The sequence below is a fragment of the Bactrocera latifrons genome, unplaced genomic scaffold (assembly GCF_001853355.1).
Source record: "Bactrocera latifrons isolate USDA-ARS-PBARC rearing strain unplaced genomic scaffold, ASM185335v1 scaffold_126, whole genome shotgun sequence".
Lineage (NCBI taxonomy): Eukaryota > Metazoa > Arthropoda > Insecta > Diptera > Tephritidae > Bactrocera > Bactrocera latifrons.
In genome coordinates this window covers 96,831-118,482 of record NW_017534697.1, presented here as the reverse complement: position 1 = coordinate 118,482, position 21,652 = coordinate 96,831, and the positions used below count along the sequence as shown (strand labels likewise).

At 36.3% G+C, this 21,652-nt stretch overlaps 1 protein-coding gene across 1 annotated transcript in view; it reads left to right on the top strand.

The window, feature by feature from the left end:
• LOC108978705 (phosphofurin acidic cluster sorting protein 2) overlaps window positions 1–21,652 on the top strand; it is a 48,754-nt gene that overhangs the window by 1,806 nt on the left and 25,296 nt on the right. The window contains exons 3-4 of the mRNA XM_018949105.1: window positions 19,833–20,315; window positions 21,045–21,292. Of these exons, the coding sequence (XP_018804650.1) occupies window positions 19,833–20,315; window positions 21,045–21,292 (731 nt within the window). The remainder of the gene's footprint in view (window positions 1–19,832; window positions 20,316–21,044; window positions 21,293–21,652) is intronic.

Below are 21,652 nucleotides of genomic sequence, written 5' to 3'. Positions count from 1 at the left end.
AACTGTAAATGAAATGTCCCTCAATTGTTGTTATGTCAGACAACAAACCGAAGCATTTCTAAAATTTTGTAACCATATCCTGTGTATGTATTTATATGTATAWGTATGCACTTGATGTGTGTTTGAATGTTTAAAGGAGAGTAGTTATTTGTTTTAATCAAATTGGCAACAAAACGAACCATATGACAGACTCCATAATAATATTCGAAGAAAWGATGCAACGTATGAAAACATTTTAAAATTTGTATCCATGCTAATATTAAATTTTTTAAATATATTTGCATAAAAATTGCCATTTTGACGCTTTTAACGTTTATCACTTGTGCTGATGTTATTATTATTCCTCTCTGTGTCACCGTTATAATTGTCGCCGCGATTGAGTTTTTTTGGGTGCTTCTAATTTGGCGTGAAGTTGTCCTGACTATTGTTTTTGCTTTAAAATGCAAAGCGATTGACTTGCGATGTWGAAGAAGTTCAAGGCCATTGGACACGGCAGTCCTACCTCACTGAGTTGTTGACAGCAGTCATTCTTGTTTCGTTTGTGCTCGTGCATTTGACTTAGTACAGTGTTTGTTGATTTGAAATTAATGATCTCCACACAACTAAGTTCTCACAGCAAATCTTGACCTTAAAAAAGTTGACCACATTTGGATCATTGAATAACGACATTTTCAAGCATTTATTGTTTCTCTTTAATTTTTCCTTTCTTCTGATTGTTCGTAAGTGTCAAATTAAAACGTCTTTCGTATTCGTCAATACTTGTATATATATGTACATATTATACATACATATGTATGTCTTTGCATATTAGGGTCGACAATTCAGCTAAATACCAACTTTCTAAATATTTCAGAAAAAGAGTGGCAAATTAAATGCTGCAGCCGTTCGAAAAGTAGAAGATCATTAATTTAATGTGCTACATACATACGAGTATGCGGGAATGGTGCGAGTACTTTGCTGTAGCAACTGATATTCGTTTTTTTGTGAAATCGTTATGAACGAGTTTCTGATTAGTTTCGGTGTAAATTGTCTCAAAATTAATCCTAATGCCAAGAATTGTCAAGACGGTTCTTCGAAAGAGAATCATAACCATTACACAAAGGGATAATAACTACTTAATTTCAAAGGCTATTTAGTGGTAAACGAAGTGGATATTAAAGAGTGATAACATGACGAAGCATACGAATTGCATAGCTAACAAATATTGTATGCGATAGTTTTGGTTATTTAAGTTATTATTATGACAAGTGTGTTTTCATTTGTTTGATCAGTTTGTGAATAAGTAACAAATTATTCCGTTCGCAWTGCAAATTCATTAGTTTTTGAGAAATGTGCATGAACCCATAGACTGCCTCACTCGTAAACACATTCAGTTCACGCAATCGCTGGTATTAATTTACTCACTATTGTTCTAAGGTGGATGTCAGAGGGTACGAAGATAAGCTATAATAGTTCAAGTGAAGATCGATGCTATAGAAAGTCAGAATGAAAGCAACAAAACAAGACGTGTTGTGGCATGATATTTTTAAAATAAAAAGTTCTATGTTATACATGTTACCATGGCTTGTAATACATCCAATTAATGAATATTACATCTTATCCAGATAAATTTTATAACTACGTAAAAAAAAAACAACTCGCCTGAGTGCATGAGCTTAATCAAAATTTTCAATTTCGAGCAGGACAGTGAAGTGAAAATACATTTTCTACTATAAGACTAAAATATCAAATAGTCGTTGCGACTGGACTGGACAACAACTGATATAACAAACGCTAATAAATCGAAATAATCAAGTGAAAAATTATTAAAGCCAAAAATTTTACGCAATTTTGGAAACTCCGCGCCAACAAGTTTCTGAGTAAAATATTTCTACTAATTGTTAATTTGGGTTTTCTTGTAATACTAGGCTTGATGCTGAAAATAGTTACGTTTTTAAAATTGAGGAAAAAACTTAAATTTTATGGTTTTCTTGCATATTTTCGTTATTTCACTTATATCTTAAAAATATTACTTTTAAAATTTGTGTAGGCATTTAAATAGGGAGGGTGTCATAAGGTTTCACAATCATATTTTACTTTAAAAACGGTAAAATGCTCTCCATGCCTCCTAGAGCACCCATTTCGTTATAGTTTAGTAGTGTCGAGTTACCAAGCGGTGCCGATCGTTGCTTTCCTTAGTTTTCTCTATCTGTAATGGATATTTCAAAATGTTTGGCTTCTGTCGACGTGTTTTCAAATTATTTGAATTGTGCAAATTTATTATGCTTTTGCTTCCTCTTTGCATTTCCTCTTTTATGTTTTGACTCGATTTCAGCTTTCGAAAGCTGACCAAAGTGTATTCGCAATTTCAACTATTTAATTTATACAACAGCGTAGGCGTGTTACGCTCGACTCTGCTCTCGTTCAGTGCAGTCTCGTATTTCGTGTTAGTTAGACTCATCGATTATYGTAACCGGAGGCAAACGAGTAGCCGGTCAACAACGCCTGCCCCACGCTGGACGCGCCTGCTTTAGCTCTGAGACCTAGTGTTGCTGTTCTGTGCCGGTTACAATTTTGTTGCCTCCATTTGTGTTTACTTGCCGTAGTATGTGAGTGTGCCAACGCTCTTTCCTACTTAGGTGGCAACTTGGTTGTGCGTGTGCCTATAACTGTGTACGTATCCATTACCCCTCGACGTTGCGCGTCTTTATTGCGGCTTTGGCGCGGCCGGTAGGTGCTGTCTATGTACGAACTTCCAAGGCTTGATTGATTGCATCTCGTTGGGTATTTTCGCATTGCATATGTACWTTGGCTTCGAATATCATTAACACTTGGCGCGGCTAAACGCACACCAGTCCCGTCTACTTTATTCAAGTCGCTGTTTTTTTTGGAACCAAAGTTGTAAACTAATATRCACAYATTTATGTAATTACAAATCGAATGTTGGGCCCAGCTCGCGCCAAAAGTACCGCCGTCACGATTGCCATGAATGAGTCACTCGTTGTGATGGCGGCATTAGCGGCGATGCCAAGCGSTGTTGTGGCAACTTTACTTACGCCGTTTGCCGTCCAATAAGAGTAYAATAGCTTTGTGCTATATTTCATTTTGCCATTGTTTGCGGTTATTGCTGAGCGYTTAAGTTTTTTGCACGGCGCTTTCAGCTTGTCGTAGGCACTTGTTGGGTTTTGTTCGAATTGAAGCCATGGTCAAGCGTGAACCGGTTACAATTTGAATTTACATGAATGCGAGGTATAAAGAGAGACACAATATTTTACAACTTCGACAATAGGTATTGAGGCGATTTGATAGCGAAAACGTTCGATTTGAAAGAAAATAGGGTTATAGGTGGAGCCAACTACTGCAATTGTTTTACAAAATATTCGTCCAAACCTCTACTGCCGTGGACCGAAGTGAACTAAAACGACGGAGTAATGTCATCTTGATTCTTAAATTGAATGAATAATTGGTTTTTCGACTGTGTTTTTCATAATTCGATAGTTTTGATATTCAAAAATATCTCCCTAAAAGGATTTTTCAAAACTCAAATTATTTTCAAAGTTATAGCCATTTTAGTGACGTGGCAATTAGACCGGTGGAGCGAACTATCTATCTAAATATTACGCTGCCCGAAACTTAACGTAAAACTTTAAACGCGTTTTTCTTAAAATTCCTTTTTTTGATGCGGTAGCCGCAATATCTCAAATTCTAATCAGATCGATTTATTTGCAATTTGGCATGAATATTCTCTAAATATATCTCTATCACTAGAAGCAACAAAAAAGAAAAATTTGAAATTTATAATATTAAAAAAAAATAGACAAAATTGTAAAATTAGTGAAAAAATCGACCTTTTTTTGAGTAGTCGCCATTTTATCACTAGAAGCAACAAAAAAGAAAAATTTGAAATTTATAATATTAAAAAAAAATCGATAAAAATGGAAGATTAGTGAAAAATCGACCTTTTTTTTTGAGTAGCCACCATTTTTTGAAACTTTTTTTTTTTAGTTTTGCTGCTTCATTGCAAAGCGACATTCGTACTCATTAAGAGTCTATCGACAAGCGCAGAAATCTTGGCGATGAGGATACGGCCTCTTTTTTMCCCTCTTTCCCTCAAGGACGCATAACTCGATGGAATTTTTTTTTTTTWAATTTATTTTGTGTACTCTTCTAAGTTTAATCAACAAATGATAAAAAAACGGTAGTAAAAATAGCTAGTGCTTCTTTGTTWTTAATTGTTGAAAAAAGTTCGAAATTCGAGCCTCTAGACTAGAATAAACCCTTAAGTAAAGATATCGAAAAAATCATCGTGTGAAGAATTCTCGGCGACCGGTATTAGATCAGCGTTCAATTGTTTGAATTTGGTTTAAATTTAAATCTTCCTATAAAACCTCTTCCGTATTATAAGGACAAACATTGACTATTATATCGCCGAGTGCAGGTTCATTGCTGTGAAGTTTTGTCCCTTTTCGTTTTGTTGTTTCTACGTTTGTCGCTTCCGGTAGGCAGTGACTCATCCAAGTGCAAATTCACTCTCTCATCTTCAGTAGCAACTTACAAACGAATTTCGAGCAGGAATGCTACTCATGGTTTATCTTATTATTGCTGTCTGGCTGTTGCTACTCTGGCAATCGTCTGCATTTGTATTTTCATACAGGTTGGCGGTTTTCACATCGCCCTTCCAAGTGGGACATAATTGTTGAAGACGTTGAGAGAGGCGTATCCGCATGCAACAGTGAGCTACCGTTGCTTTTGTAGTTGAGAGTTGCTCGTCTAGCAACTGTTTCTTTCAACCGTTGTCGGCGTCACTTCACAGTTGATGGTAGTTTTTGTGTTACAATTAGTCGTCCGACAAACCGGCTAACCTATCACCCCGAAGCACCATCGACGGTGCTTTGTTTGTTTTTCTTTGTTGTTTCATTTATTTTCTGCTTCCAATCAGATTTTTCAGTTTCTTTGTTGTAAAGCTGAAGTGAAGTACGTATGTACCTCGGTCACGCAACWCCGTCATAGACCTTCCATTGCAAAAGATATGAAGGGCATTTGTGTCTTTTGGCTTCTTCWTTATTGACATTCGCTTGACTTGACTCCACTTGGAGTCGCCTTGTTTGTTTGTAAACAATTGTATGCCGCTGAATGAGGGAGCCGTTCAGTCTTCAAATTTATTGCTAATACMCACATGCATACTGTCTGACGCTGAGAAGCTTTTGTTGTTATTYCAAAAGTGTTTACGCTAAACTTATACACCCTTTCTTAGGACAATGACCGGCTAAATATAWTATTAAATTACTTCAGTATACAGGGTGCTTTTTATTAGAACACGGTGAAAATTCATTTTAAGTTAGAAAAAAAGAGACCTTTARTGCCTAAATTAATTAAAGCTTAATTTCAATTCTTAGTTCTTCTATTGTACGGTATTTCTTCCTTTTGTTTAGTTAGCTCATTTTGGGGTAAATAAGCGTTTTAATGAAATAAATTTCCGAGTGTTTTTTGAACAAGTAAAAAAGAAGGGACGGTCAGAACATATTTACCAGAATAGCTTTCGTCCGTAGAAATACACGTCCATCACAAAGAGACCATCTCAGTGGCTATTTTGTACTCAAGTGTGCGAGTGTTCAGAAAAAACCCAGCAATTTTTCGCTGCCAACCAATTCCCATAAATTGTAAAACAAAATGTTCCGCCACCACTTCGGTTGACTAAACAATTTGCATGGAAACTCTCATACTCGCATTAGATATTCCCCAAACACAGGTAAAGTGACACAATTGACAGTGTCCCGGTTGAATTATGTCGCTCGGGTGAGGGTGCGCTTTATTACTTATGCTCGAATATTTGTAGTTTCAATTACCTTAAGCTATCGGTCGTGGTACAAATAATGATTCAAATGTTTAACAAGTTCGCTACATGAACTCTACACACTACTCAAAGCTCTGTGTCCCGCGAGTCGCGATGATGGGACATCCGCTGTTATGTGCTGTGTTATTACCCCTCCACCCATTTCTGTTGTTGTTCGGTTTGCTTATAGCTATGTGAAATTTTTACGGAATGCGAACTCACTTTGCTTCGCTGCTGCCCAGCAGATCGCTAAGAGTCATCATCCAATTGAGTTTTATTCAATGGGGAGCTTGTTGATACCTATGCCACCTTATTGGTGTGTTTGTGCTAGAAGTCCTTAGTTACTGACCGCTTGAGTTCCCTGCAGTCAATGTCTACAATTGCGGAAGTTGTTGTAAATACATTGCTTTGGCGTGCGTCACCTTGCTCTCGCCAGTCATTGCCTCCCACGACGGCAATTCCATAAGTGAATGTCGATAATTCTTGCGCTTGTAACAGTTTTGGTTTTAGCTTCGCTGCCTCTCAACCCCCGATACTTGTTTAATGCCGACTTTGTTTGCTTCAGAGGTTTTCTGCTTATGTCTACAGGTTTTTCACTCTCCCTTTCACTTCCTCAAATGTTATATAAGTGTATGTGTGTCACTTCCACTTTATCCTCTTTGTGGGAGTGTAGCAGAACGTCACAAAAGACTTTACGCCAGCATATGGATTCCTTATTTGTGCGTTTGGCWTTGTCCTCTTTGTTTTTGGTCGCGGATTGCGTGAATGAAATTCCCTTTCTGCCACACGTTTCTCATACATTGCATACCGATTTACCTTTATACTTTATATTTGCTCCTTTAGCAGGCCAAACATTTTTTTCTATGTCAACAATGTTACTTATAAAGTACATGTATGTAGATTAGGGTGTGTCAAAAATCGAATATTTTTTTCCGCTTGGCACTCTGAAGAARAGGTTGTTGAACGCCTCTAAGAAAGTCTCTCCAAGYATGAACTTTTAATTTTAACGGGAAGATTCTSTGCCTTACAGTTTTGTATTTTTTCTTATTATCYGATAGACAAATTCAAATCTTTTTTTCAACTATTTGAAAAAATATGTGCCATCAATGAATTTGTAGAAAACCGAATACTCTTCAAAAAAGAGCAATTTCTTTCCCGTATATTAAACTAATTTAAGCTTCGAAAAACKTTTACCGTGCGATTCTGTACTGTGATAYAGTATCAAGTCTCTAAATTTGACAGAGACAATTTTTGAGACTTGAGACGATTTTGCTATTCTGTAAGTGATAGTCACAAACTCTATTACATTTCAYTATTCAGAGATGTTYTKATACTTGAATGAAAATAAATATATCGATAACAAATATTACATTTTCTACAACATAGTCAAAAMACATAATTATCAATAAAAATAAAAATATATGTTGACTTTGTTTCATAATATTAACGAAATTTATTTATTTTTAACCTTTACGTGTTTGAGTTGCTTACAAAATATAAAAAAACGACAATCGATTAATATGATCTCTATTCAGTATATTCAAAATGGCAGACAAAAGTTCTTTTTGGTTTTGTGACTTGCTAACTACCAGGTCTCAAATTTTAGGCAATATTTTGAGACTGAAGCTAGAGACTGTATAGTGAATAGTAAGTAGTCACAAACTGAGATTTTACCACAAAATGTCTCAAATAGAGACTAGAGACTGGTTACAGAATCCCGCTATTATTCTAATGTACTGCATTCATGAAAAATTAAACTGCACACTGATACTAGTACTTTATTATTCCTTTGCTTCTCCACTTCTTTTTTGAAAACTTATCTGATCATTCCACACTTGGAATATTTACGCCGTTCTGGTGCTCTGGTTCACCACATGCAGCGCCTTTCATTCATGAAACCCACCACCTTCAGGCGCCTAAAGCCAACTGATAACGCTGGCGCAGAAGTCTTAACACTSTTGAAAGCGCCGCCGTTTATTATTTCTCTAAACTTGAAGTGTTTATGTACAATGTATAAACACAAATATTTGTGAGCAGTTATGGCAACGACGAAGCACTTCTACAACAACAAAGATAATCAAGCAAGCAAGGGAGCGTTATACCAACAACTTGTGGAGATTTAAATAMTTGTCTTTATGCCAAACTGACCGGTGCTAGTTGCGCCTAGCCGAGTTTCGTCTCCTATTTGCGGGTCGTTACTCGTAGACTTCCGACATTGGTGTCGTGGTTTGTATATACATAGAATGCATTAAACAACCCTGTCTGTTCTCTTAAACGATTTCTCGATACTTTAAGTAATTTGATACCTAAAAATTTCAACTTAATTGATCGAATGTTGGTGAAGTCACATACATACATACATAACTAGTAAAGTACATTATCTTATCTTCAATATGTTTGTTATTTGAAACTAAGATTACGTGGAGGTACCAGGTAGAAAAAAGTTATATTTGTTCTTTGATTGTGCCACAATATGGAAAAGTGTTTTAGGTATTTAATGTGCAATCACAAAGTGGTTTGAACATATTCTATTTTAGATCTATTTTTTTGTGGTTTCGATAGTGGCATAATGAGTGACGAGTTACTATTTATAAAATAAGTGTTTTAGGGAATTGCTTTGCTATCAGAAAGGCAATGAAATGATTCCAATAGCGCATAATCATCCGTTCATAGATCACATAGTTCTTGTAAATGTAGATTTGCATAAAATCCCTTGAAAATAATCGTGMAGCTAGAAAGCAAAATATTTTCCTTGTCATCTTATTTTTAAACTTGGCATCCATTAAAGGTCACGTGGGGCTACTTCGGCGACAACAATTTGACAACAAATAAAGAGAAATTCGAGCGAAACAGCTGTGATATTCCGCAGAAAACAATGCGCTGCCGAAAACTTGTCTCGACAGACCATCTGCAGATGATCATGCAAACGTCGCATCATGCTCGTCAAGCCATATTAATAAATGGAAAAAAACTTTGTTTTGCACTTGGCAACGATTAGCTGTATCATAGCGCATCGAAACATATTTACATACTCGACATATTGACATTTTTTGCAGTGAGACCAACTGCAATGAGATCAATTGGTTATTCACTTATCGAGTGGACTGCTTAGTATTCTTACAAACAATTTTCAGGTTTCGGTCGGCAATATAACAGTCTCATACCAGCCCAAATTAATGCTTAACTATCTACTTGCACTAAATTTTTCGGATTAAAATAATTTTGGTTTAAGAAATTATGATCCGCCTGTCATTATAATGTTTTCCTTCGGAGCCACACTTGCAAAGGATTGGTGTAAGTTTGAAGCATTCCTATTATTTTCCTGATTAGCTGCAATTTTCACTGCAGGGTCTCTGTAGGTACATACATATGTATGYATGTGTGTTGTGCAGAGACTGTTTGTTTTCATATTCAAGCTAAAAATCTGCCTTGACTTAGTGAAGAATTAAATTGAGAATTTTCGGGTTTCTCAAATGGCCACACATCATGTGATGAGTTAAAACAAAATGTKAGTGGTAAGTACACATTTTTCTGTCCTACTCTAAGTTTGTATAGCCAGTTCATTAATACATATGTATGTATGTATATGTGCATTTTATAATCGACGAATGACTATTTATGGTAGTGCTGCGGCTATTTATTGCTTAACAAGCCTCGGGTGATTCGCATTTAAAAAACTGCTGGTAATTGTTGCATGTTTTATTTAGGGGAACTTAATCACGTTTAGTATTTATTGTAAAACTTTCTGAAAAWTTTCTGACACTAAATTTGCATATGAAGTCTTAAGTTGGTCGGTGGCCATGGAATTTCCATTTGTGGCATAAAGTCCATRTGATTTTGCCAGGTAGCGATTCTCATCAGCCTATTTCACGAATCAGAGAACCGTTTCTTTTACTAATTTACCGAATTTTTTTTTATGTTTTCGTGGTTTCGCTCGAATGCTCGACTCATTTTAAAAATATTTGTGTGTCATATTTTTTATTTCCTAGTCATAAATGTRAACGTACGAACCGATCAACCAAACTGACCAAAATTTAACGCCGGAATATATTCTTGACTAAAAGTTGAAGAAATAGATTTGTCACCCTTCTTTATCTTCAACTTCACATTCGATTGTCCTGTTATCTAAGGAGGGATGTAAATATAGATTTCTATGTAGGCACATTGTCCCGGTTTATCGATTGTTATTAAATGACAATGGCACTGAACCCTTTTGTAGTTACGTTGTCTTGGACGTGCCCCCATAATTAGACTTGAAACTAACTATACCTTTACAATATGCAAAATTATAAATTCATGATGTTCATTCGGCCACCATAGTCGCTAGGTGTGGCGCTTAGCAACACACTGGCGGCATTGTCCTGCCGCTAACATATGCACATATGTGTGTATATCCGCCACATGCGGAGGAGCGCTTAACGACTTGTGAACAATTATCCTCATCCTCGCCTTCACTGCTCTACATTCATTCGATCGATAGAACATTGACCTTTGAGGCGTTGCAAATTTCTGGATAAATGAAGACAGAAACATAGAAACAATTTTAATTGTTTCAAAATAACAACTAAATATACATATGTATGTATACGAATTCGTAACTCMTATGCTCTCAGGTTGCATATTACATATGCCCATAGTTAGTAGTAGGGAGTTGACATTGCACACGCTGAAGGCACCTCAGTTCCTTGCCTCGGGATCGCTATAAGCAATCGCCGTCCATAGGTAATTGTTTGTTTGTAGATATGCGACGCCGCCTGCTGACTGAGATTTAGCCCCTTACAATATTCAAGCTCTTTAAGGGGTTTCATGCGTTCCTCGGGTAAAGAGCAGCCTTTTTTTCAATAATTACTTTTTTCATAAAAAATGAAATATTTTATTAGAATTTTTTATTGTTACAAACATACACTATAACAAAGAAATTCTGATGTTTTTGGAAAAAAATATTGTAAATTCGGCCATTGTGACGCCATTTCCTGTGACCCCTCGGAAAAAAGATGCGCCCGCTTTCTGTCTTTCAGATCATCCAATGTGAAAAATATTTAGTTAAAACCTTAAATTAAATAGTTGTAATCGAAGAAATCCTTTGCACAAGTCTTTAAGAATTGATCAAAAGACTCTGTGTAAAATTTCATCCGTTGAGTAGTTTTTGAGATATCTTGCCAGCGGACTTTGAAAACTTAGTTTCGAGAAAAACGTGTTTAAATATTTGAGTGACACTAAAAGTGGGACATAAGAGATCAAGTTCTCAAGGCTGCATCTCCGAAACTCGGATTACTCCGATCAACTTGAAAATTTAGGACAATATTCTAGATGTGTTGTAAAATTTAATAATACAATAAAAAAAAAAAACGATTTTTCAAAACCCGTAAACCCATGTAACCCTTTAAGGCAAACAGCTCGAACATTTCGACTGCAACTTCGGTATAGTTTAGAGTTTTTGTGTGTTAAAAGTGCCCAAGGTCAATTAYGTTTCTCTATTCGACTGTTTTAGTCTTAAAAAGTAACTTCTTTATAAGATGAAATTTAAAAATACCAATTCAGGAACTTTTTGGAATATATATATGTATATTTTTAAATAGTAATAACCACAATTTTTTGTGATTTTAATCGAGATTTATTTAGCTTTGTTTTTTAAATTTTATGAAGAGAACTCTGCAGAGTCATTCTAATTGAGGGATTTCCGCATTCGAAGTGTGCTTTGTGCACTTCGGCTTCTTGTATGTATGTTTTGCTCCTTTATCTTTTGCTATTGATTGTAAGCGATTACTCGAAGAGTAAGGTGTTATCGAGATTCATTACTCCAAGTAGTAAAGTAATTTCTTCCGAAAGACCTTCAACCTGGAAGAACTTTTAAAATATTTCGTCTGATTAAATGCGTATTGCACATTATTACAAAACAAAACAAAATAAATTTATATTATAATTCCACAGGTGTGTCAATTCAGTTTGGYCCACAAACATACATACATATGTAGGTGTATGAACAGTCTCGCACAGCATGAATACTTTGGAAATAGAAGGAAATCGACTGAATTAATTGAAATTCTTGAAATTCCAAATACCAAATCACAAATTGTTTATCGACATCTGTCGCATACAAATACACATACATATACATGTATGTACTTATGTACATATTAAGGAAAATGGAATTGAATTTAATTTCTCGATGCTGCGGTTGAATGCAACATTTGCATGGATGAGGAGGGCCTGCTTCATCGAATTGTGCGTGTGTCGCATAATTATTTGCAGGAAATAATATTTGCATGTACAGAAATTTTCAAAATATAAATGTGTGAGTGTATACATAYCTACATATRTATGYATATATACGCTTTTATAAAATGAAATTTAATTAGCCAASTCATGACAAGAAGACGAAGCTTTATTTGAATAATTTATATTACGTCTGCGTGAATCATTTATTTATTGCGATTCTCCCGTTGTTATTCAGAACACTYATACTTTCATACATATACACAAACATGTGCAACATGATTCACACAATTACTGGTTTGTTGTTTGATCGATCTGTTAWGAGTTTCTGCATTCAAAAATTAACGATCGATGGTAATTCGTTTTCAACTCTTGCTAGTTAATGCTTTGAATATTGATTCATTCTGGTGGTTAATTATAGAGAATAAAAAAAGTAGTAAATACGAGTGATATTGATCGGCTAGCGAAATCGGATTTATGCTCATGGTTTGATTTTTTGATAAACCGATGCTATCGCCTTGCTCTTAACTACTGCCGTCTTTGATCAAACCTCAAATTATATTTTACTCAAGCAAACTGGATCGATATATACCATATACCGACATTCCTTGACAGTGATTSGAGGTTAAGGGAGAATCGGGAAACTAAACAAACACAAAGTTCCGAAWATATAAAAATAATTTTACACTTTCTGCAGAAGAAACCGCAACTCGGGAGGTGGACCCATGTACATATATACTGTACATACTTATTTCATTAAGTAGAAAAATGACGAGAGTAATGACGTTTACATAAGCGACGACGTGTCAGCGCATGAAAGCTACGACAATGAATAGAAAATGAAGAGGCTCATTGCCACGTGGGTATGCATAAACGTTTGTTCGTGGGTGCCGTGAATGGAAGAGTGCCATTCCATTGRCAGTGCATGCTGTTTTCTCTCGGTGCCAGCAGCTGCGTTTGCCGTTGACAAAGATRGCCCAAATGGTGATGGGAAATGTGATTAACTCAATTGTGATGACGGCGTTGCAAAGTGGCAAATGCGACACCAGAACGATCCATTTCACGATTATTATGTATGTAGTTGGCATCATGAAAGACAAGTTATCACCACCTTCTCCTCAGCTACTATTCGTTTGTACTGGCAATAAATAAGATGCATTTGCTTATTTTTAAACATGAGTGTATTTTGCAAGACAACAGTTTGTGGTATATGTGGGTCAGGTCGTTATATGTTRTCAAGTGCCGTCGAATATGCATAGCCTCATTATCTTTTGTTGAATTTTCACCATTTATTACAACTTGTCGATGTCTTCTATAATCTAAGTCCGCGTATTATAGCTGGTAAAATCTGTTTATAGAATCCTTTGGATTTCTTTTTACTATCTTGACTTCTTACACAAACATAAATATGTATCCACCAGTACATATATGCGTGTGTGCATTTATGTGGACTTCCTACCAACATAATTGTATGCCAAAACAAGTGTTTAGTAGTTAGAAATACAATTGTTTTAATTGAAGTGCGTGTGTTTGTTCTTGTGCTAAGGCGAAACGTGCGAAGTGCAATTAAAGTCGGTGCTTGCCATCAACTCGCASTGTATCTGAGCAGAGTTAATTGCGCTGGTCTAGCATTTGAATTTTATTAGACACGCGATTGCCTTAAGTGACTTATGAGCACTCTTACACATGTACACACATACTTACTTATTATATACTTATGCGCTTTAATTATAATTTTTACTGTTTTTACCCTCCAATGGAAAGCTGCTTCCTTGCCCCAAGGTGTCAGTATCATTAAATTTACTCTAAAACACTACCATCTTCTCTATGCACTTCCATAAGTTTCTTCATAGATATTTATTTATCAGAACAAGAACATTGCTGCACCGAAGCTTTGGTACTGGGGGACTAGTTCGCATTATACAGGCGGGCAGAGGGTCATGGCTGAATAAACTCAGCTTACGCAACGAAATTTTTCGATTTCGAAGACGATTATTTCTGAAGCCGGTTCCAACAGTTAAATAAAAACCAATATAATTGAATGCCGGTCTTAAGAAGATTTTGGTACAAAATTAACTGTCACACGCTTCAAAATAACCATTACGGTTTCCTCTAACTAAAGCTTACTTTAACTCAAACCTATCAATTTACAAGAAATCGCCTAGTTTTAGTCTATAAACTGTCAGTTGTAATAAGTCCATGGATCTTTTTAAAAAATACATAGTGCATGTTATTCGATTTCTATTTCATTATACCATTATATTTGTTTTTATACCAGTTTTTGTTCTRTTCGCCACTTTCCAAAGTTGTCATTTAACTGTGTCCCTAATTCTAACTAACTAATTCACAAGCCGCTGCCAGATGCTTTATTGTATTTAAGCGAGTGAGATCCATAATTATGTGGAATCGTTAAGTTGTTATCTGCTCAAACACTTGGCTTGCAAATACAGTTGTGTTCAAAAGCATAACAACTTACTATTAAGCCGGCATGTTAAAACAAATTGGGTGCCATGATTGTATTTTATATTTTTGCTGGGCAATAATTTTTTTTTTTAATTTACTTAATATTATGCAGGCGTTAAGTTTTCAAGACATGATTATCAAACGTCAAAATAAACGGCTTATTTCTGAGCGGTCGCATAGCGGAAAATTGWAACCGTGAACATAGTATAGCGTCTGATGGCTTTTAACAACTGAAAATTGCGGCAATGAGCATTTGTTTGAGCATGCATTTTGAAAGAAATTGGCCAAGTCATAATATTTGAAAAACGCTAAAAATTAAAACACATGAAATGAAGCAACGCATCGCATTGCGTCGCGCATCTTAACCGGAACTTTGCTTTGTTCGATTCCGCTTTCTCCTCTGCGAGCTTTCGTTGGTCATGGTGCGAGATGTTGGGGTCTTAGCTGTCAAGTTGAATCGCTTATCAACGGTATACCTATTCGTATGGTCGTACACAATAAACAGTCAACAGTCTGGTTGTCTGACAGTCCGACACTTGTGTACAAAGAGCCGACCGTTCAACGAACTCCATAAATTCACAGCGCCATGCTGATGTATGTATCATCAAGTGTACACAAAGAAATTAAAGGAAATTATTAATCGGTACACACAAACATGCTCACCTACATGCACATGTATATGTCCGGGTGTTTGGCGTATGCATGAATGTAGAGGATGGGGGATATATTCAAAAAAATTATTTTTAGTGATCCGGAAGTTTTTTCAAGTCTTCGTTTGGGAGCACATATGGCACTCATCCGAAAGCCGGTAAATGCCCGCTTTGTCATCGAAACTCTTAGCTTTGCCCGACTCGAAAGTCATTTGTCGAAATTGGTTGAATCATTGGACTGATTGGTTCMTTGAAGCGAAAAGTATATAATTTTGAAAATAGAAAGGTAAAGAAGTGTAAGTGAGTAATAAACCAATTTTGCAGTTAGCTTAGTAGGAGTTTCCATTTGTTTGTGGTTTCGTGCCTCGAGTGCTGCCGTCAACTACAAATAATATTTTGTGGATTTATCCGAGAACAGTTGTTGCTTWTCTATTGGCACGTGCCTTTAACAAATGTAGTTTGTCTAATGTCTTTATAATTTCGACGAAACAAAATACAAAATAAAATTACCTGAAAGCGAATCCAATTACACGTCGCATTTCGAAACTGTTTTCACTCGACTCGCTACGTGTGTACCGTGTAGTCTGCTGTACTACACACATATGGGTGTGTATGAACATACACATATACGATCATAAAGATATAATTCAGTTTTCAGTTTTGGACTGGCACGTCTACTAATAATAAAAAATTGTCCGTTTCCCTTATAAATATGATAATTGAGTTTTGTAATTTGATATCTCAAGTTGAGACAAATGCTGTGCCAAAAATTCTCGTACCAAAAATTCTCTAAGTAAAGGAGTGCGGGGTAGGAGATCACTTACAAATACGATATAATTAAGCCTAAAATCTTAACGGCTCTTCTCTACTCCGGTTGCAAATCCTTTCAGCTCATCTTAGCGTACAAATCCTTAGTGATAGCTAGTGAGGCAATATAATGTTACAAAAAAAGAGCGCCTCGAACACCGTATTCCATTAACAGTTGAAAGCGCAAATCAGTGTTTGTGTTTTATAAGTTGCACAAATGTAGTAATTGAATAATTTTATTCSTGTGACAATGCGTGGACAGTGAATAACTTGGTCACTCTGTTTTTCACATGCTGCCATTTACTCACTTACTAAAAGCACTAGGCCAGTCAGTCTGTAAGTTAGCTACAGAGCTAGTGAAGTGTAAAGCGCGTTGAACCAATGATAACCCTCCGAACACTTGTTCATACAAATATTTCTATTAAGTACTGTTTTGTATGTATGTATTTACATATAAATATATGTTTGGTAAATTCCAGTAATCGTTTGGTCGTTTTGCCCCKAACGCCCCTCACCGCACTACATCATTAGTTGGAGGGTCTTTCACATGTTTTATACATACATATACATATTTGTATATGGCTTATTTATCGTCCTCTTAATGGAAAATCCCCCCGGCATTTAGATAGTCAAGCTTGATAAAAAACTTTGCACGACAAACCTTACAACAGCTATAATCGCAAGCAAAACGATTATGATAGCTAAATGTGCATACATAAGTATATACGTGAACTTTCGATTCAATTTTTCAAATATACAATTTTCAAACTTCCGGTTGGCGTTATACCCTAAATGAACATTAGCAAAATTAACTGAAAATATAATATTTTTTATTCTGTTAAACTTTGTGTCAAGTATGTATAATAATACAATGAAATTGCTCAAAAGTATATTCTCAACCAGACCTTAGTAATAATGCCTAAAGTTACCCTATATAGTGATTTCCGACTTCCCATTTATCTTTAAGGGTCTATACTAGTGTGACACTTTCAAGAAAAAATGTTTCTTTTAATTTGCTTTTTCGATAGAATATATTTCCGTAAATATCCTGTGTAATCGGGAAGGTCGTATCTTGAATAGTTTTCGGATGGCAGCGTGCTAAAGAGCGACCGCTCGGAGGAGCAAACATACATACATATATATGTGAAACTTTAAACGCTTTTTCCTCGAAACGACATTTTTCAAAAATGCTGCCATCATAACTCAACCAGAAATTGACCGATCGACTTCAAATTAAAATTGAGTATTTTTGCACACATTTACTATACAATGAACTACGATCTTTTTGTTTGATTGAAAATTTCGCATTAAAAACCGATTTTTTTTTTCAAATTTACGCCATTTTGATAATTTAAGTTTTCATGCGTCACAGTAGTAAAGCCCCTTAAACTGTTTAAAAATGGCTTTTATGGCATTTGGACGTGGTTTTCTCTCGCTTTCCTAATCTTTAAAGCATGCAAGCTAGGTGATATGTTCAGCAAATCATCGCTGCACTGGGTTTAACGTAGCATAGTAATTAGGATGTTATCATACTCTCAGTACTTTTGAAGGAAACCGGTGGAAATGAGCCTGTTTGTTATATGACTTCTAACCTATCGACTATATTTATACTATAGGTCGTGGAATCTTATATTTCTTACGAGAAATCATCATTCTACGATTCTCTGTATATGCCTCTTGATAGCGCTTGAAGTAAATGCGGTATTGTACATGCAAATACATATATACATTAAATAATTAGCACTTTACGCTTGGCATCGAGGCCTACAAGTCATTGTCATTGCTGAATCATATTCTTCACAACTGCTATCTTTAAGGTGTTCGCTGCCGCTTAGTGATACTATAAATACATTTTGCTACCAAAGTAGTTTATGCCATCTTGTTGCAATCATCACATGTACATAAATTCGCATTCACACTTTTTTCGCTTCACAACCACGCGCTAATTGCGCCAATCTCACTAATTTCAAATTCCACAGCAAAGTGTGAATTCAGCGAGTAATTGCATTTGCCCCAATTAAGACTCATAATGTTCTAACGATCGGAGACGATTGTGAGTGCAAATGCATATTCGTATGATATTTGTGCCGATGTAAAGTGGTTGAGAGTAGAGTCGCAAGGAAGTTGGGGAAATATTGAAAAAAATTTCTCCCTTGTCATCATTCTGAGCGCCACATTGTTTGTATTTTTGAGAAAGGGTTCTTTTCCCTGGGGTAATTTGTTAAGGCAATTAATTAAAAAGGACCTGCTAAGCCCACGGATGACGCTAAACAGAGCGGCCCACAATAAACATTAGAATGGCAATGATACTGATGATACTGGGGATTTTCGTGTTAAAGCTATTGAATATGGCATGTCAAAATTTATACACACGTGAGTAATTAAAAATAATTAGAAAATGCTGTTGCAATACTCTACTAAAATTGTTTCTACGTCGTAAACGAGTGTTAACAAAATATGGCTGGGTAAAACGCTTTGAAATGTGCTAACTTGGGTGTTTTATCGTACTCCCTTTTTTGGAAGACGATCGACGCTATCCCCACAATATTTTCAGAATATAACATCCAAAGTTTTAATTTTCAAGAGAAACTCAAAATATTACGTACTTTAACTGAATTGTTTAATTATAAAGTGGTATGATTTGCTGTCTCACTTACTCGGCACATATATGCAGTTAATAAGTACATTTGTTTGTAACATTACATATTACATCGAAATCAAAATGTTGAGTTTCTCTGGGAATTTCTGCAACATAGAATTGCCCCTTTTCCAGCAAAACACAAAGAATAAAACATTTTATTTGCCTATGCTTGTTTGTACACATATACTATACACACACATATGTACCTTCAATATTGATCCTATTGAAAGAGGATTAGAAGGAAGCCTTATTTCAGTGAGCATCTCAATATACGCTGTTGTCAGACCCTCAGGGGATTCTTAGCTGGTCAGTGTGGTTATCTCCTCTTCGGATTAAATGAATCCGTATAATCCTGCTATGATTGGACTGTGATTCAATGCAGTACATGCACTTGTCAACCAGATGTGGTCTGACTTCCTTTCTTTACTTCGCCAGTGTCTCTTAGYCTTGTAAGTGAATAAAAAATACACGCCCTTACTTATTTCATTTTCAATTGAACCGTTATTGAAGTTAATGAAATGAAGGATTTGTAAATGGAACACAATACCAATTCAATTCTGTTGTGGCCTCACAGTTGTTGTTGCTTGCTACACTAAAATTTTACCGCGATTTGTGCAACAAATAGAGTACAACAARCGCATTATCCGCATGTGCCCTTACCATGCGTACGAGGTGATACCATTATTTGGCTTRTCAGAAAATTCTTCTCATAGACACAGTTGTGAAAACGTAATAGCTTACGAGCTCTAGTAYAAAATGGGGCTGGCTCTGTCTTGCGGGTGAACAAGGGTACTTCGGGGTTTTATTTCATATGCGTACATATTTGTATTCTCGGTTCACGCTACATCTCTCCAATATATTTTCGTTCCTTACAGCATTTGCCGCTGATGCCTTTGATGTAATCTTTATATTATTTGTTATAGTCAGTAACTGATAAGCTGTGTGTAGAAGCATCTGTATGTGCGTATGAAAATTGAGAACCGGAGTGAAACTGCTTTGCTCTTAGTTATCGTTACTTGTGCTACCCTAGATGCACTTTGTTGTAAAACCTTCACCCCAGTGGATACACGACAGCTGTGTGACTCTTGAATTCCCACAGATTCCACACATAGTCGTACATTTATGAACCATATAATATCTCTAAGGCTTATCACCAGCAAATAAAGTGAAATTAAAACAATAATTCCTTTGTATGTATACATATTTCTTTGTTCACATTTTCCTTATTTTCTTCACTTTACAGACTGTGCTCGTTGACAATAACGCGCCTATCCATACTGACACCATTGCCTGGTGATATGACGTCACTAACGTTGGCTGTCAAGATGCAGAGCTCCAAACGCACGCTACGCTCCCACGAGATACCCATAAACAGCAGTGGTTTTACGCAAAGTGGCGCTTCCGGTGGGGCAGTAACCGGCTCGACTGCCCCCAACAGCGGTGGAGGCGGCGCTGCTGGCAACRTTATACAGCAAAGCAACTCCGGAGCTGCGCTTATCGGCGGCAGCAGTGGCAGCGCACAAATGGGTTCGGCCATAATTGGCACACCCGGAAATATTGGGAACACGGGCATTGGCATTGGCGGAAGCGGCAGCGGTGCGTCCCTGACGATGGGCGGTTTCGCCGCTGTCGGAGGCGGCGCTACTACGATGCCACTGGCAGAGACTGAACTAGATCTACACTTCAGCTTGCAGTATCCGCATTTTATTAAGCGCGACGGCAATAGGTGGGTACCCATAATTGTTATGCAACATCTTAAGTGTAATTGTATGCCTTTGAGTTCGTAGATTTGTTAAGATTTACTGCATGCAGCTATGATATGAAGCCAGTTGGTGTTTAGTGAAGCAATTTTACAGTATTTCATTAATTTATATGAAACTTAATAATACTTTTTTTATATTATGTTTTTATATTAAAAACTTTAAACTCTGAAAATTTGCTTAATTAATCTTGCATTGCCTACAATTTGTTTGCGATGTAATCCACAAGTTAACACTCTTACTTTCATCATTTCTTTTCAATGCTTGCAATACAATTACTTCAACTCTGGCAAACTGAAACTGTCCTTGAATGTTTACAAAACTCCTACACTATTACCACTACACTACTCTACGGCCAACAACAATAACAATCAATAACAATATTAATGCCGAAATTCGCTGTGATGAAATAAAATTTTTATATAATGTTTGCCAATTAACACGAATGTATGTTTGACTTATTAATGTATCGTAAAACTCCGCAAACCAAACAATTACTAACGCCACATTGCTCATTCCGTTAATTGAAATTAATGAATATTAAAATGCTTTGCATGTTTGTAATTCATGTGTCATTGTCGCAACCCTCCAACTACAAATTTTTGTACTGAAATTATTGAAAACAACAACAACAATAGCAATCGCATTGGYTACAATTTACCCTTTTCTCCCTTCTCACGCTCAAATGCACATAGACTGGTTATATTGTTGCAACGACGCAAGAAATACAAATCACGCACCATCTTGGGCTACAAAACCCTTGCCGAGGGGATTATACGCATGGATGCGGTGCTGCAAAAGTCCATGGACATGACGGTCGAACTGACGGCGAGTGGCAAGAACGGTCGACCGGGCACCACGGTGGCGTGTCTGCGCGCCGAACGCGTCTCCTCCATTCCAGTTGATCAAGACAATAAGAATAACAATAGTGTCCTTCTAGCAGGTGAGTGGCCCCTCTAAACAACTAAGTAATCAAAATTTATCATTATCATATGATGATCATATGACCCTGCTTATGCAATCGTCTTTTGTACGTGGTCAGTTGAACATTCCTGCTCTCTTCGACAATTAGTTTGCCCAATGTGGTTTCAATATTTTTTAAGAAAAATGTATGTGCTTGTTTGAARCGTGTGCGTTCGGCTAATTTAAAGTGAAATCGGTTTTAATACCGACCGGAAGTGAGGTAGGACAAACAAAAAATGCCAATATGAAATATAACATCTTGAGTCATAAAATTTAATTGAATTATGTGTAATAATATCTTTTTTTTTAGTTACTAACTGAGTGCTTAGATTACTTTTTA